At 54.4% G+C, this 14,518-nt stretch overlaps 3 protein-coding genes across 5 annotated transcripts; 1 reads left to right on the forward strand and 2 right to left on the reverse strand.

Annotated features, from left to right (window-relative positions):
- Window positions 1-3: 3 nt before the first annotated feature.
- Window positions 4-10,297, reverse strand: NFKBID (NFKB inhibitor delta). The gene is made up of 12 exons (XM_028123569.2): window positions 8,128-10,297; window positions 6,611-6,711; window positions 6,339-6,399; window positions 5,667-5,884; window positions 5,245-5,435; window positions 5,057-5,162; window positions 4,793-4,939; window positions 4,596-4,647; window positions 4,353-4,501; window positions 1,790-1,906; window positions 1,286-1,450; window positions 4-656 (listed from the first exon to the last, which is right to left on the reverse strand). The coding sequence occupies exons 1-12, from the start codon at window positions 8,414-8,416 to the stop codon at window positions 603-605; spliced, it is 1,650 nt and encodes a 549-aa protein (XP_027979370.1). The 5' UTR covers window positions 8,417-10,297; the 3' UTR covers window positions 4-602.
- Window positions 9,507-11,024, forward strand: HCST (hematopoietic cell signal transducer). Of its 2 annotated transcripts, none has more exons than XM_028123656.2 (4): window positions 9,507-9,666; window positions 9,998-10,021; window positions 10,519-10,650; window positions 10,882-11,024. In XM_028123656.2, the coding sequence occupies exons 1-4, from the start codon at window positions 9,624-9,626 to the stop codon at window positions 10,917-10,919; spliced, it is 237 nt and encodes a 78-aa protein (XP_027979457.1). In that variant the 5' UTR covers window positions 9,507-9,623; the 3' UTR covers window positions 10,920-11,024. The 2 variants fall into 2 exon arrangements, with proteins under 2 accessions (XP_027979457.1, XP_027979456.1); XM_028123655.2 differs by having other exon boundaries at window positions 9,514-9,666; window positions 10,879-11,024.
- A 137-nt stretch (window positions 11,025-11,161) lies between these two features.
- TYROBP (transmembrane immune signaling adaptor TYROBP) lies at window positions 11,162-14,111 on the reverse strand. Of its 2 annotated transcripts, none has more exons than XM_028123644.2 (5): window positions 13,969-14,111; window positions 13,556-13,582; window positions 13,269-13,403; window positions 13,052-13,095; window positions 11,162-11,395 (listed from the first exon to the last, which is right to left on the reverse strand). In XM_028123644.2, exons 1-5 carry the CDS (start codon window positions 14,027-14,029, stop codon window positions 11,330-11,332), a joined length of 333 nt encoding a protein of 110 aa, XP_027979445.1. In that variant the 5' UTR covers window positions 14,030-14,111; the 3' UTR covers window positions 11,162-11,329. The 2 variants fall into 2 exon arrangements, with proteins under 2 accessions (XP_027979445.1, XP_027979444.1); XM_028123643.2 differs by having other exon boundaries at window positions 13,052-13,098.
- Window positions 14,112-14,518: the final 407 nt, after the last annotated feature.

Below are 14,518 nucleotides of genomic sequence, written 5' to 3' on the forward strand. Positions count from 1 at the left end.
CAGTGCAGTCCAAACTGAGTTTAATAAGGAGTTTCAGATAGGGGAGGGATTCACTGGAAATGCGGAGATCTGAGTTCTGAATTAGGAAGCATAGGACCCAGGGGACTCCAATCTAGGAGAGTCCTTCCTGTGTCTCAGGGGTAAGGACCTGAACGGTGTGGGTCCTGGGGAGGTTTGGGGGGGGTCATCTCAGGAGCTCTACTGGATGACACTGGGAGCTATTCTGGGGGTACCCCAAGTACTGTGTAGGGAAATCCCATCTGGGGTTCTAGGTGAGTTGAACTAGAGTTGAGTAGGGAAGGGGTCCCAAAAGATTCCAGTGGAGAAAGGGTTAGGGGTCTAGGGTGTTTCACAGAAACAGTCAAGGGGCCTCGATTTCACAGAAATCATCAAGACGGCTCCTTGTGGGTGGGGGAGGGGCATTACACCACCCCAAATATTGGGGATTGTTTACCCCCAGCAGCCATGTTGGGGTTTTAATGTAAGACCCCGATGGCAGGACATTCCACATACATTATCATGGATTTGCAACATTAGCATACGCTGGCTGTCCCACAGGACGGTGGGGACTGGAAAATCAGTCCAGGTTCTGGGTTTGAGTCCTAAGAGGACAGGCCTGGGGGTGCCACACGGCTCCTCTTCAATAGCTGCCGGAGCTGCGGACAAGACAGGGGAAGAGGAGTTAGGGAGGCTGGAAAGGGAGCTCAGGGCCACAGATCCTGTGAAGTCGGAGGGGAAGGTGGAGAAGCAGAGTAGATCAATTGGGTTTGCAGGTCAGAGGTTCAGAGTCAAGACGTGAGGTTAGGGACGATGGCTCCCACACGGAGAAAAGGTTTCAGGAGCCAGAAGGGATGAAGTGGGAAGGTGTTGCTGGTTGGGGGTTCCCACTCTGGGGTTAACAGTGAGCACTAGGAGTCGAACGGTAGAGGCAAGGGGTCAGAGGTCACATTTAGGGGTCAGATGTCCCACTTTGAGAGGTCAGAACTCAGGGCTGGGGCAGGGGCTAGGAGGTCATCCTTGGGAATCCAAGGTCACACCCTGAGGTCGGGACTCAGGCTGAGAAGTGGAGGTCAGGGTTAAAGTAGAGGTTAGGAGGAGTCACCAATACCAGGTCAAAAATAAAACACTGGAGTCAGAGGTCACATTTTCAAGTCAGGTTTGGATAGGGATCAAGGTCACCTTCTGAGATTAAAAGTCACCCTCTAAAGTCATAAATGGGTAGGGTCAGGGGTGCACCCTGTTAGGTCAGAGGCCACTCTGCCGTCAGGGTGGGCTCCGTGCTCACCCCCTCAGGGCCCGGCCCAGGCCGCAGCAGGTGGACAGGCTGTTCATTCTCCAGGTTTCGCAGTGTTGGATCTGCCCCAGCTGCCAGCAGGCGCCTCACAATAGCCTCCTGGGGGGGCCCAGGGGGCAGGGCAGCCGCCATGTGAAGGGCTGTGTTCCCGTGGGCCTGGGGACAGTGAGGGGAAGACTGCTAAGGATTTGGACTCAGCTGGCCTGGGTCCTCAACACTTCAGAGTCTGCCGCAGCCAAGTCCCACACTCCTGCCTTCACAGCCACACCCCATGTGCCCCTACTCACGCCCCAGGATCCCCTCCACAGTCACATTCCGCACAGCCCTCGGTCTGTGTCGTATACATTCCTGCAATCCACAGCCACATCCTATACGGTCCTCACCTTTGTTCCCTACATTGTCCTTGCCACAGCCACAGCCCACAGGCCTCCCAACATCCCCCTGCCCTTCTCCGTCACATCTCACACACTCGCACATTCTAACCTAGGCCCCCACCTTCATGTTGACAAAGGCCCGCAAGTCTCCCTGGGGCAGCTCAAGCAGCAGCTGAACCAGAGTAGGATTGGCGGCCTGCACAGCCAGATGCAGAACTGTCTTATTGCTCTTGATCTCCTGTAGAGAAAGGAACGGCGGAGGTCAGGCCAGTCCTCACACCCAGAGCCCCTCCCACAAAACCCAAGAGCCTTTAGACACCTTGTCTCTCCTTTGCAAGCACCCAGGGGTGCCTCACACAGTTATCTATGTTGTGCACTGTACAAGAGTACCACCTTTAAGGGGGTGCCATTCACATCATACACATCACAGAACTATATGTTTATTTTGACAATTTTCTAGCCCGAGTGTCTTTGAGAAAAACACGCTTATCTAATCCTCCAAAAGAGTTCTGGGCTAGCAGCTGCCCTGGCCACCTGACATTCTATTAGGCACAGTAAAATGTATCCACATCCCACACGGACTGTACTTTATCTCTAAGGATGGGACTTGAGCAGCATTAGTCAGGGGACTCACTAAGCCCATGTGCACTTCCATACTGAGTTGTTCTCTTCGTATTTTGGAGCAAATAAAAAGACATTTTCCACAGTGAAGCTTTCTTATGTGCCTTTCAAGAGTTTGTAATGGTAATGGACATTAAAAATATGATGTGCTTCTACTGGGTATTTACCCCAAAGATACAAATGTAGGGACCCGAAGGGGTACGTGCACCCCAATGTTTATAGCAGCAATGTCCACAATAGCCAAACTGTGGAAAGAGCCAAGATGTCCATCGACAGATGAATGGATAAAGAAGATGTGGTATATATACACAATGGAATATTATGCAGCCATCAAAAGGAATGAGATCTTGCCATTTGCAACGACGTGGATGGAACTGGAGGGTGTTATGCTGAGTGAAATAAGTCAATCAGAGAAAGACATGTATCATATGACCTCACTGATACGAGGAATTCTTAATCTCAGGAACAAACTGAGTGTTACTGGAGTGGTTGGGGGTGGGAGGGGCGGGGTGGCTGGGTGATAGACATTGGGGAGGGTATGTGCTACGGTGAGCGCTGTGAATTGTGCAAGACTGTTGAATCACAGACCTGTACCTCTGAAACAAATAACGCAACATATTTTAAGAAAAAAGAAAAAGAAGAAGATAGCAGGAGGGGAAGAATGAAGGGGAGTAAGTCAGAGGGGGAGACGAACCAGGAGAGATGATGGACTCTGAAAAACAAACTGAGGGTTCTAGAGGGGAGGAGGATGGGGGGTTGGGTTAGCCTGGTGATGGGTATTAAAGAGGGCACATTCTGCATGGAGCACTGGGTGTTATGAACAAACAATGAATCATGGAACACTACACCAAAACAAATGATGTAATATATGGTGATTAACATAACAATAAAAAATTAAAAAAAAATATGATGTGCTTATACAAGGCAAAACAACCTAGTTGGCTCACCAGATAAATAATGAAGAAGAGACAAGGAGATAGAGCACGAAGCTCTAGATTAAGAACGACTTTAAAAGTCTTATAATGGCAACATGTAGGCTTTATTTGGATCCGAGTTTTGTTTTGTTTTTTTAATGAAAAAACAATGTATATCACTTTAGAGTCAATCAGAAATTTGAACACAGCCAGGGTATTTGATATTATGAGATTAATTTTTTTAAGGTGAAATGATGGTATTGAGGTTAAAAGAGTTCTTAACTTTAAAGACACAAATTTTTGTGGATAAAATACATGCTTGGGTTTGCTTTAAAATACTATAGGAGGGCGCCTGGGTGGCTCAGTTGGTTGAGCGACTGCCTTCGGCGCAGGTCATGATCCTGGAGTCCCGGGATCGAGTCCCGCATCGGGCGCCCTGCTCAGCGGGGAGTCTGCTTCTCCCTCTGACCCTCCCCCCTCTCATGTGCTCTCTCTCTCTCATTCTCTCTCTCTCAAATAAATAAATAAAATCTTTAAAAAAATAAAATAAAATACTATAGGAAAGTCGAGGAATGGATGGGGCAGGACTGGGTATAAGTTGCCGATTACTGATGTTGGGGACAGGGAGGTCACTATATTATTTTCTGTATTTTATCTGTGTTCAAAATTCTTTAACTAAAAAACAAAACAAAACGATAAGTGGACGCTTAATTCTCTCAGCCAGCCCGCGAAGGAGCTACTAGCAGCGGGAGAAGGAGAACGTAACCGTGAAGGGCTAGAGTCTGGTGTGACGCCACCTTACTCTAATCCCCTCTCTGACTCTTACAAGCTGTAAGACTTTTGACTCCTGTGCCTCAGTTTCTCTATCAGTAAAGCAGGAAAAGTAATAACAGTGCACATGTCAAAGGGGGTTGGTGAGGATTCGATTAGCTAATCCGTGACACTCGGTGCTTGATGAATGGTAAGTGCTTGATAAATATAAGCTAAGAACAGTAATCTTATTCTCTGGGGCACAGAAAAATGAAGCCATGTGCTCAAGTTCACATGGCTGGCAAGGGGCAAAATCAGCGTTTGTTTGGAGCCCCCGGACATCCAGGTGACCCATCCCACACACCCTTCTAGGGACCGGCTGCCCACTGTCCCGCTTACCTGGCTGGTGTGATCGGCACCCATGTGCAGCAACATCTGGACACAAGCCAGCCTGTCTCGGGCCTGGGTGCTCAGCACCCGGGAACATAGGTCAGGTGGGTGCATAGCAACGTTGAGGGCCAGGATGGCTGTGTGGAGAGGGGTGAGGCCTGCAGGATGGAGACGGTGAAGGCTCTGCATCCGGAGTGCCCACCCCACCCCAGCCCCACCTGCCATACCCACCCTGCCCACCACCCAACTTACCCTCAAAGTCTCTGGCTTCTAGGTCAACCTGAACCCCTGAGTTAATCACAGCCTGAGGAGGAGAAGGCACAGTGCTGGATTAGAGTCTCCCCAGGCCTCCTAGCCCTGGAGGCCAGGATCTGAGCAACGTCCATCACTTTGCTGGATGGACGTCCAGCAAAGTCCATCCCATTACCCCACCGGTCAGCTGGCCATACCGAAAGGACTCCTGGAAGCCCATAGGTAGCAGCCACATGCAAGACAGAACGTCCCTGATGATCAGTGGCATTGGGCTCTGCTCCGAGGTTCAGTAGATCCTCCACAATCAGGGGCTGGTTGGCGGCAGCAGCCACCAGGAGAGGGGTCTGCAGGGGATAAGAAGGTCAGTCTGGGCCCCCAGTCTCATCCCCCCTGAAAACCAACAATCCAGGGCCCCAGACCTTTTCCCTTCAAAGCCAGAAGTCCAGGTCCCTGGCCCTCACCTTGCCCTTATGCTCACGGATGTCCAGATGTTTGTACACTTGGAGCATCTCAGCTGCGGCATATGCTGCCCAGCGCAGCCCCCGAGCCGCAAACAGGTGCAGGAGCCTGAGGACAGGTAGGGGACAAGCAGTGAGCACTGCACCCCAGCGAAGCCAGGAACAGGCAGACTGCAATCCCCTATACTCACGTGTCTCCCTCCTCATCCTGGGCCAGCAGCTGCTGTGGCCCCAAAGCCAGCATGTGAGCACGGGCTGTGTCCAGGGATGGTCCGGTGGCCACAGGGGGCAACTGTGGGGGCCCTAGGGGGAGTCCAGAACCTCTCCAGGATCCTGCCTGTGGCACGGAAGGTTCTGCATAAAGCCGGGTATCCAGGGGGTCCTGAAGGATACATATGGTGGGCAGAGCCAGTCAGCTGAGAAGTCCTAACATATACCCATACCCCGACAGAGTGCCGGGTAGAGTGGCTGGGTGCCCCGTCTGTACCAAGTGACCTTGGACCTTGGGGCCTCAGCTTTGCCCATCTGAAGAATGGGATCTTAATCTAACATGAGGGCAACTTGGAATTTTAGGGGCCCTTCAGCATCCTCCTGTTCCCACTCTGTATCTCACCTCCATCCCCACAGAAAATGAACACTGCCGCCCTGGGTCGGAGGGCGGGTAGAAGTCAGGAGTCGGGAAGCCTTCCGCAGCAGAAGCAGGGTAAGAGTAGGGGCTGTCTGTGTAGGCAGCATGCGTGTTGGGGTCCCAGTCTGGAAAGCCTGTGCTGGGAGCCAGGCTGCCAAGTCCAGAACCCACAGTCTCCTGGTGTACTGGGAAGCGGGAATGGCCTGTGTGTGAGAGGAGGGGCAGGGGCAGGCCTGGTTACCAGAGTTGGGGAAGTCACAACCAAGGCTGGAGGGCCGGTGTGAGGGCCTGGAATCTCCCCAGGTACTGAGAGCTAGTACTTGTGGGACACCAAAGGGCTGGGACTCAAAAGCCAGGACACCAAGGGATTGAGAGCTTGGACTTCTGGTGGCTGGACCCTAGGGACACTGAGGGTTGAGGGCCTAGACCCAGGGAGCAGCAAAAGGCTGGGAGCCTGGGCCCCTGGAACACCCAAGGACTGTGTATGCATAGACCCGTGGGCTCCAGAGAATCTGGAAGCTCAAACTGCTACCGGGTCCCAGCAAGAAAGAGGGTCTGACTCCTGCATTCCCCAAAGTTCTAAGATTTGGAATGTTTGAGTCCCTGAAGAAAGCTGGGGCCGCGAGCTGAGGGAACCATATGAGTTTCCAGACTTACCAGCCTCACTCTCATTCACAGATGCGGTCTGGGGCTGGGCCAGGGGAGGCGGAAACTGTCCCTGTAGGGGGATAAACAAAAAAAAAAAAAAAAAAAAAGGAACAAGGGGGGATTTATCTGACGGATCCCTCAGCAACCATTCCCCGTCCACAGAGCATCTAAGTCAGGACGACACCTCTCTCATCTGCTCCGAGGGCCCACAAGCCATCAAGTCTCTGCCCAACAGGACATGGCCTCACGAATTATATTTTGCGGGGCTTCATGGGCCTTACCGGTACCCCACCAGCGTCCGGCTGCTGCTGACGGCGCCTCTGTTCTTCCAGGAGCTTCTTCACGGTCTGTGATGGGCAGTGGCTGCGTTCACTCCGGCTCACTACGCGGCGGGGGAGGTGGGGGGAAGCAATCAGAGGTCCTTAAGTCACCCAACTTCGCGGGGGAGTGGATTCAGGCACCCTCCCTCGCCCTCCTGCGCGGAAAAACTGGCACACTGACGCCGCCTGAGAACTCCACAAAGCCAATCTTTAGCTTTCAGGTGCAGCTTCCGCCTCCGCCGTTTCCTTCCCTTTGCTCCGCACTTTCCCCTCTGACCCAACTTTCCACCAGCGTCGTGGAAACTGAGGAAGGGGGAGGAGGGCGCTCCTCTGCGGCACCTCCCCCCACCCGACTTCTGAGAAATATCCCAGCCCCCAGATCTCCCAGTTACCAGGCCTGAGGGGGGGGGTCGCTGGGAATCACTCCCTAGAGATGCACATCCAGGTTCCCAACATCTCTCTGCCCTAGAAGCTGACCTGACACACATTCCTCGGGAAACCAGGCGTCCGAGCCCCCAGCCCCTCTCCCCAAGGAACCGCGAATCAAGAGCCCCCAAGCTCATCGGGGCTCCGGAAGTCCAGACCCCATCCCCCCTTCAGACCTAAGAGTCCAGGCCCCATTCTGCGGGACTCCGAGAGCCTAGTCCCCCTTTTCCCAGGACCCAGGAGTCCGGGCCCTCAGCCTCGCCCTCCCTTGCACCTGGGAGTCCCAGTTTCCAGAAGCCTGGTCCGCACCACCCCGGAAATCCGGACCCTCAACCCTCACCCTCTGAGCCCTGGTTCCGGCGGAGGAAGGGTTAAGCGGAGGAGGGAGGGCGAACTCGGAAACAGCCCAGACACGACGTGCTGACGTCACGGCGCTCACGCAAGGGAATCTTCCATCCACCCCTTCCTCTCCCGGCGGCGCGCCGCAGGTGTCCCGCTTAGAGGCGGGGCGCGCGGCCAGGCGTGGAGCTCTCGGAATCCCCGCACGTGGGGAATTCCTGCTCAGCCCGGGAACCCGGGGTGGGTGGGGACTCGGGAATTCCCGGGGCCCGGGCAGGGTCAAGGCTAGCGTGGACCCCTGCGGCCGGGCGCCGGACCTGACCCACACCCGCTCGTGGCCGATTTTTAAGCAACCACGCCCCCAGGACTCCACCTCCCCCTGTCTAGAGCGAGGAGTCCGGGCCGCCAGCCCCCTCCTCCCACAGGACCCAGGGGTCGGGGCTCCCAGCCCTTTCACCCCCGGACCCAGGATTCTGAATCCCCGGTCCCTTACCCTCCCTCCCCGCCACGACCCAGAAGCCCAGAATCCCAGCCGCTCCTCCATCACCACCCAGAAGTCCTGGCCCCCTGCCCCCTCCAAACACCGAGTACGCTCACTCTCGGCACCCAGGCTTGAAGCTCCAGCCCCGTCCCTCAGGTTCGCAAGAGCCGGACTCCAGCCCTCGCTCTCTCAAGAGGCCGAGCGTGCCTCACCTCGCCACCCCCTCCATTACCTCGCGGATTCCGTGGCGCGGATTGCGGGCCCCCAGGGCCGCGGCCTCGGCGCTGCGCCAGCCTCGCTCTTACCCCGCGGAGCCGCCGCCGGGTCCCCGATCTAGGGTCGGTGCCCCGCGAGTTTTTAAATTGGGGTTCTGGCACCGCCCAGTCAAGGGCAGGGCTCCGCCCACAGGCCCGGGAGTCCCCGAGTCGCGCTTGAACAAGCCCAGTCTCTGAATGGGCGGGGCTGACATTGAGGGTCCGACTCCGGAGCCTTCCTGGAAAGAGGGAGCTGGTGGACCCCATCTTTGGTCTGAGGGATAAGCGGCCGGGGTTAGACACCTGAAGGAGGAGGGCACTGGGGACCCGGACTTCTGGGTCTCGGTCCAAGGAGGTGCCGGAGTCTTTGATTTCTGGGGCCTGGGTTGGGAGGGAACAGTATTACTGAGTCCTGGGGTAGGAGGAGGCTGGGGTTCAGGACTTCCTGGTCCCAGGGAGGGAAGGTCTGTAGGTAAGAGTGACATCGGTGGACTCAAATTCTTTTCTCCCTCTTCCCCACATCACCTTCTTTTTCAGAGGTCAGTTCTCATTTATTCATTCGTCATTAAAAATAATTTATTACTGCAAGGGAGGTACTTTGCTGGGTGCTGTGGTATAGCTGTGAACTAAGCGGACAGGAATTCCCAGCCCTCAAGCGAACTGACATTGCAGGGGAGATTCATTCTCAGTTCCCACGTCCGTGGCCATGTTAATCATTTCTCCCAGGCTTTCAAGACTTCTGCTCTCCTGGTTCTCCTCCCTCACACGTTGTGCCTTCCCAGTTTCCCCGGCTGTTTCCGCCTCTTCGCGCGTTCTTGGGGGCCAGGGGCACTCCTCTGTCTGAACTCACTTCCTTGGTGATCTCATCCAGTCCCGTGGCTTTAAATACCATCCATAAGCCATCAACCCAAAAATTTACATCTCCAGACCAGAGACTTATCCCTGAATTCACAGATGCAGCTGTGGTCATTCAGTTCCGCACGGAGATCTACCAGGCACTTCCAACTCAGTGTCCCCAGACCTTGGCACTTGCCTCCTAAACCTGCTCCCCTCCTTCTCCATCTCTGTCAAAAGATGCTCCGTCTTTTCAGTTGGTTAGTCCAGAAGCTTTGGTCATCCTGAATCCCTCTCTCTCATACACACCCATACCTAGTGGATCAGCAAGTTTTGTTGGTTCTACCTCCAAAATCCCTTCAGAATCTCCTCAATGCCCACAACCTGGTCCATCTGTCACCTCCCACCTGGGACAATCATAGCAGCCTCCCTGGTCTCTGACCCTACCCTCAGTTCATCCCCAAAGGCAGTCACAGGGCCCCACCACTTCTCCCCCTCCCACACCCCTCACACAGGAAGCAGGTGACCTTGCCACCAGCAGGGTGACATCCGCTATTGCTGCTTCTTTACTCCCCCACTGTTCCTCAGGACTTCTCTGGACCAAAGCCTTTTGCCAGACCCCGTCTTGCCCCAGCCCACCATGGCCCCTTCAGGTGTCATCCTGCTCCTGCTTTTGCTCCCAGGTGAAGCCAGTGGTTATGGGGGGCGGCAGGCAGAGTCCTTATGAGAGGGGTGGCTTGGGTGGCCTCTGAAGGGAGGAGTGCTAAGGGCACGTCCTCCCAGGACCCCTTCCTTCCTGAAGATCTGTTTTGGCTTCAGAGCCTGGTTCTCTGGGGAGAGAAGCTGAGTCTGGGGTAGCTGCCTGTCAACTTCCCCTTCTCACTGCTAGGTCTGTCTCTACTTCTACTTCTGATTTTCTCTCTGGCCTCTTTCTCATTTGCTCTCTCCAGAATGGAGGTTACTTCTCAGGACAGCACCTCTCCCTGCTAATCCTCTTTCCCTCTCTTTTCACAGTGGCTGCAGCTGGGGTGACCCCAGGTGAGAAATCAGCACCCCTTCCCTTTTGCCGTGGTACTGCTTCTATCCCTGAAGTGTGGCCTGAGGGTCCTGGAATGCCCCTGGTGGCTCTCTAGGTCACCAGCTCACCTCTCACCCCCAAATCAGAGCCCCCAGGGAAACTGCAGTCCTCTCTGGGTCCCCAGCTCACTGCCCTCATCACCAAATTGAAGCCCCAGGGACTCGGCCACCCCCCAGACTTCTTTGGGAGTACTCACTATGCCCAAAGCACCACATATGTCTCTCTATGCTGGGACTCCCCCCCCCCCACCGCCACCACCCACCCACCTGCCCTCCCCCCAACCCCGGGCTTCTCTCCAGACCCCCACCTCCCTTTTCATCCCCCAAGTCAACCTCAGGGAATCTCAGACACTCCTGCCTCCCTCCAGGGACTTCCTCGGGCCCCATAGTCCCCAAGTGCAGCCCTGAGGGTTTGGAACCTCCCTCAAGCGCCTTCTTGTCTCTGCCACACCCTCCAGGTTCCTGTTCCGGATGTGGGCCCCTCTCTCTGCCAATGCTGGCCTGGCTCATGGCCGCTGACGCAGTGGTGTCTCTGCTCATCATTGCGGTGGTGTTTGTGTGTGCCTGCCCACGCCACAGGCCCACCCTAGGTGAGGGCAGACACAGGGTGGGGCCTGGAGGGAGAGGTGCCCCTAGAGAGGGGGTCCCCAAGGGAGGGGTCCCCCAGGGAAGCCCTGGAGGAGATGCTGGGGAAACCCTGGAGGCGGTGCAGGGGGGAACTCCGGAGAAAACCCCTGAGGCAGGGGGTCCCCAGGAAGGTGGAGATGTGGGTGGGTGGTAGGTGGTCAGGCCTCATGCTTTCTCTCCCCCACCCCCAGAAGATGACAAAGTCTACATCAACATGCCTGGCAGGGGCTGACCCCCTTGTGAGGCCTTTGACTTCTGACCCTCTCATCCCGCATTGTGTGCGGCCACACAGGAAACGCACTCCCCACTTTGGGGTGGAATAAAGCAATTAAACTACCTCTGGTTCTGATTCTTCCTCAGAGAAACCCCAGGGTCCCCAAACCTCCTTCCCATTTAGCTTTTTCTGCATCCATGACCCCCCAGAACCCCACATATCCCTGGCCCCTCAGCCGAGAGATCTAGAATAACTCAAAGTGTTTTTGTGTGCCATGTTTATTTGGGGACAGTAGTGGAGAGAAGTCTGACCCCTCAGGGAGGGCACTCTGTGGATCTGTATCTTGGTGGGAGTAGGAATAGGGTGCTAGGGAGGCATCAGGAATGACTGGATCCAGGCATCAGGTTGCTGACTGCTGTGGTTTGGGCTCATTTGTAATAAGGCCTCTGTGTTTTGAGGTCACTATAGACATCTGACCTCTGACCTTGAAGCTCCTAGTAGGAGGGACAGGGTGGGAACCATTAGTGGGTGAGGTCCACTGAATAAACTTCTAACAAAATTCAGCCTTCTCCCAGTGGCCTAGCAGCTTCTTCAACCTTGCAGCCATGGAAAAGATCTGGATCTTAATCAAGTGCATCTAGTGTTTCCCTGTCTCCTCTGCCTCATCATCTCGCCCCAGCCTCAAGGCTTTTGCACAAGCTGTCCTCCCTGCCTGGAACACGGGTTTCCTAGATGTTCCCAGGGATGGTTCCTTCTCCCCCTTCAAGTCTCAGCTCATGTCACTTCCTCAGAGAAGCATTTCTTGATTTTGCCATCTAACTTCTCCCCACCACACACACTCCAGTCATGGTCACACCAGTTTTATTTCCCCATGATACCTCCCCTAATTATCTTATCTCTTAATTGGCTTCAAGTCCATCTCCCCAACTGGGATGTAAACTCTCTTGCTATGTACGTGCTTAACAAATTCCACTGAAGGATGAATAAATTAGAATATTGCTTTGCCCTAAAATTTCACTACCCCCGGTAACCGAAAATTCCCTCATTCTTCTGGACCTCACAAAACCAAACTCGAGTTGCTTACGCTTTACCAAGAGACTTTTTATCCACAAGTGAGGCAAAGCAAACCTGGCTGCAGATAAGTAAGAGACTTCACAGAACAAGGCTTACAATTTTGGGGGGTGGGGTCTATGGCCTCAAGAGGCCCTCAGACTGAATCCCTGAAATCATAAGTAAATGATTGGTCTGGGTGTGCACCTTTATGGGAAGAGGTCTGTTTGGCTTCCATTAGATTCTCACAGGAGCCCATGACCCCCTAAAGGACCCTGATAGAGAGGCAAGCAATGGAAAGATGCCTCTGTCTGAGGAGTGGCTCTTTTTTTTTTTTTTTTAAGAGAGAGAGCGCGCACGCATGCGCACGTGGAGGGGGAATCTTTTTTTGTTCTACATTTATTTATTTGAGAGAGAGAGAGAACGAGTGGGAGGGGAGGGGCAGAGGGAGAAGGAGAGAGAGAATCCCAAGCCAACTCCCCACTGAGCACGAAGCCAGACGGGACTCGATCCCACAACCCTGAGATCACGACCTGAGCCAAAATCAAGAGTCAGATGCTTAACTGACTGAGCCACCCAGGCACCCCTGCATGGTGGTTCTTAAGCAGGGTTTCAAGATACCTGTGCCACCCCTAGATTATATGCACAATTTTGTAAATTTTTATGTGGATTTTTCTGACGAGTCTCTAGCTTCCATCAGCTTCTCAAAGGGGTGTAGGATCTTCCAAAAAATTCTAAAACTCATCTCTTCAGAGTTACCAAATTAGGGCTGAATTATGTCCTCTGCCCTTCTGAGAGCTTCTCCCAGAAATCATCTTGTCCTGAACAATTCCGTGCCTGCCTTCTCACTATGGCCTACGTTTGCTCTTGTGAAGGTAAAGCCCTCCATATGTTTTCTCACACATTTTTAAGCTGAGCATAAGGTCATGATTTATCATTGAAGGCAGTTTTGGACAGATGCCCCATGAGTCCTTGAGGGTTTGAAATGTTGCTGAGAAAGTGGCTTTAGGGTCTAGGTTCTAGAAGGACTGGGCAAATGTTTAGGACAGACACCCACAGGATGAGAGTGAGACGTGAGGAAGAGAAGCTGGTTTTCTCACCTGGTAAGGCGACTCTGTCTCGGTGATGCGTGGTTTCCTGGTCACTGCTGGGGGATGGGGAGTAGCGCAGAGTGCAGAGATAGTTAAGGTGGTGAATTGGGACCATTTTGCTGCTGCAAAATCAGCCCCTCCATCATTGTCCCTTTGGATGGTTGTGACTTGGGAACTTACCCCTCCCTCAGAGGGTCCCAGGCTATCCCCTGCCAGCCTCACTCACCCTCCACAGCCCCTCGCCCCCGAGGGAACAGCCGGCCCAGGGAGTACACAGCCAAGGCGATGAGGAGGGTCAGCACCAGGTCCCCCAGCACGATCCCTGCCAGCACCCCGGGACTTACCACGGAGCAGTTGCATTCTGAGAATGTGGCACAGGGGTTGGGGGTGGTCAGTGGAAGTTGGGAACTGGCAGGAGGTGTCAGCAGGGGAAGGTTTGGAGAGACTGGGGAACAGACAGAGATGGGGAGGTCTTCAGGAGGTAGGGAGGGGGACTTCAGAGTCCAGGCCTACCTTTCTGTGCCTGGACAGGACTGAAACCTGAGGAGAGAAAAAGAAGGTAAATTGAGGCATGGGGCTGTGATTGGAGGGTGGGCACAGAAGCTGGGGAGGGTGGGTCCTGAGAGCTAGGAGATAAGAGTGGAAAGCCATGTCTGGTGGGACCTGTGGGCCAGCATCAAGGTCACTGGACTAAGTTACTTCTACCCCGACTTGTCCTGTTGCAACATCTGTAGAGTCCCCTCCCCCTGCTGATGCCAGAGGCCACATCTTGGGGTCTCAGGCTCTGGGAGACAGCCATAAGTTTGGGGGGACTAGGGATCTGCTTTCCCCCACCTCCCTTTTGGTTCCCTTTCTACCCCGCTCCCTGCTCTGCCCCAAGCTGAGCCCAGGGACTCAAGAGGCAGCTCTAGAAGCCCCCAACTCACCACCCACAGTCAGAAGGAGAGGCAGGAACAGGAGCCTGTTGGAAGGTCCAAGGACCCCCATGACGCAGGCGACCCTGCTGGACACTGGAGTCCAAGGGCCGGTGGGATGTGGTGTAGCGTCCAACCAAGTGAAGGAGGAAGTCCGAGGTGGGCGGTGGCAGGAGGGAGGAGGAGACAATACAGGAGGAGGGACGGAGACAGATAATGCCAGGAAGAATCAGGCCAAGACGCCCCGTGCTGTAGCCCCTAACCACTGGACATAAGAGGGAACAGGGTACATGTGCCCATCCAGCCCCGATCAGGGGTCAGCCCTCGGTGTACCAGGAAGAGTCAGTGGCTATTACTGAAGCGAGTTTTGCCTCTTCCTGGCTGGGCAAACTTAAACAAGTCATTCAACCTCGCTGGGCTTCAGTTTCCTTATCTGTAAAACGAGGAGTAAAATAGTGCCTATTTTGTAGGGGCTTGTGGGGAGCAAATGGATTAATGTCTCTAGAGCAGTGTCCGACACTCGTCAGCTTTTTATAAGCACCAGCTACAATTATTGATAATC

This window comes from Eumetopias jubatus, unplaced genomic scaffold, assembly GCF_037043125.1.
Source record: "Eumetopias jubatus isolate StellerSeaLion01/CBP00866 unplaced genomic scaffold, mEumJub1_p1.0 scaffold_10, whole genome shotgun sequence".
Lineage (NCBI taxonomy): Eukaryota > Metazoa > Chordata > Mammalia > Carnivora > Otariidae > Eumetopias > Eumetopias jubatus.

What these genes read in the sequence shown, in the direction of transcription:
- NFKBID (XM_028123569.2), bottom strand. Translation starts at nt 8,416, where the DNA reads ATGGGGTCCACCAGCTCCCTCTTTCCAGGAAGGCTCCGGAGTCGGACC. An exon ending in TCCGTGAGCATAAGGGCAAG is followed by an intron (nt 4,940 to 5,056) that starts GTGAGGGCCAGG and finishes TATCCCCTGCAG; the next exon opens with ACCCCTCTCCTGGTGGCTGC. An exon ending in GGGCCTTTGTCAACATGAAG is followed by an intron (nt 1,451 to 1,789) that starts GTGGGGGCCTAG and finishes CACTGTCCCCAG; the next exon opens with GCCCACGGGAACACAGCCCT.
- HCST (XM_028123655.2), top strand. Translation starts at nt 9,624, where the DNA reads ATGGCCCCTTCAGGTGTCATCCTGCTCCTGCTTTTGCTCCCAG. An exon ending in GCTCCTGCTTTTGCTCCCAG is followed by an intron (nt 9,667 to 9,997) that starts GTGAAGCCAGTG and finishes CTCTTTTCACAG; the next exon opens with TGGCTGCAGCTGGGGTGACC. An exon ending in ACGCCACAGGCCCACCCTAG is followed by an intron (nt 10,651 to 10,878) that starts GTGAGGGCAGAC and finishes CCCCACCCCCAG; the next exon opens with AAGATGACAAAGTCTACATC.
- TYROBP (XM_028123643.2), bottom strand. Translation starts at nt 14,029, where the DNA reads ATGGGGGTCCTTGGACCTTCCAACAGGCTCCTGTTCCTGCCTCTCCTT. An exon ending in TCCTGTCCAGGCACAGAAAG is followed by an intron (nt 13,404 to 13,555) that starts GTAGGCCTGGAC and finishes CCACATTCTCAG; the next exon opens with AATGCAACTGCTCCGTGGTA. An exon ending in AGACAGAGTCGCCTTACCAG is followed by an intron (nt 11,396 to 13,051) that starts GTGAGAAAACCA and finishes CCCTCCTACTAG; the next exon opens with GAGCTTCAAGGTCAGAGGTC.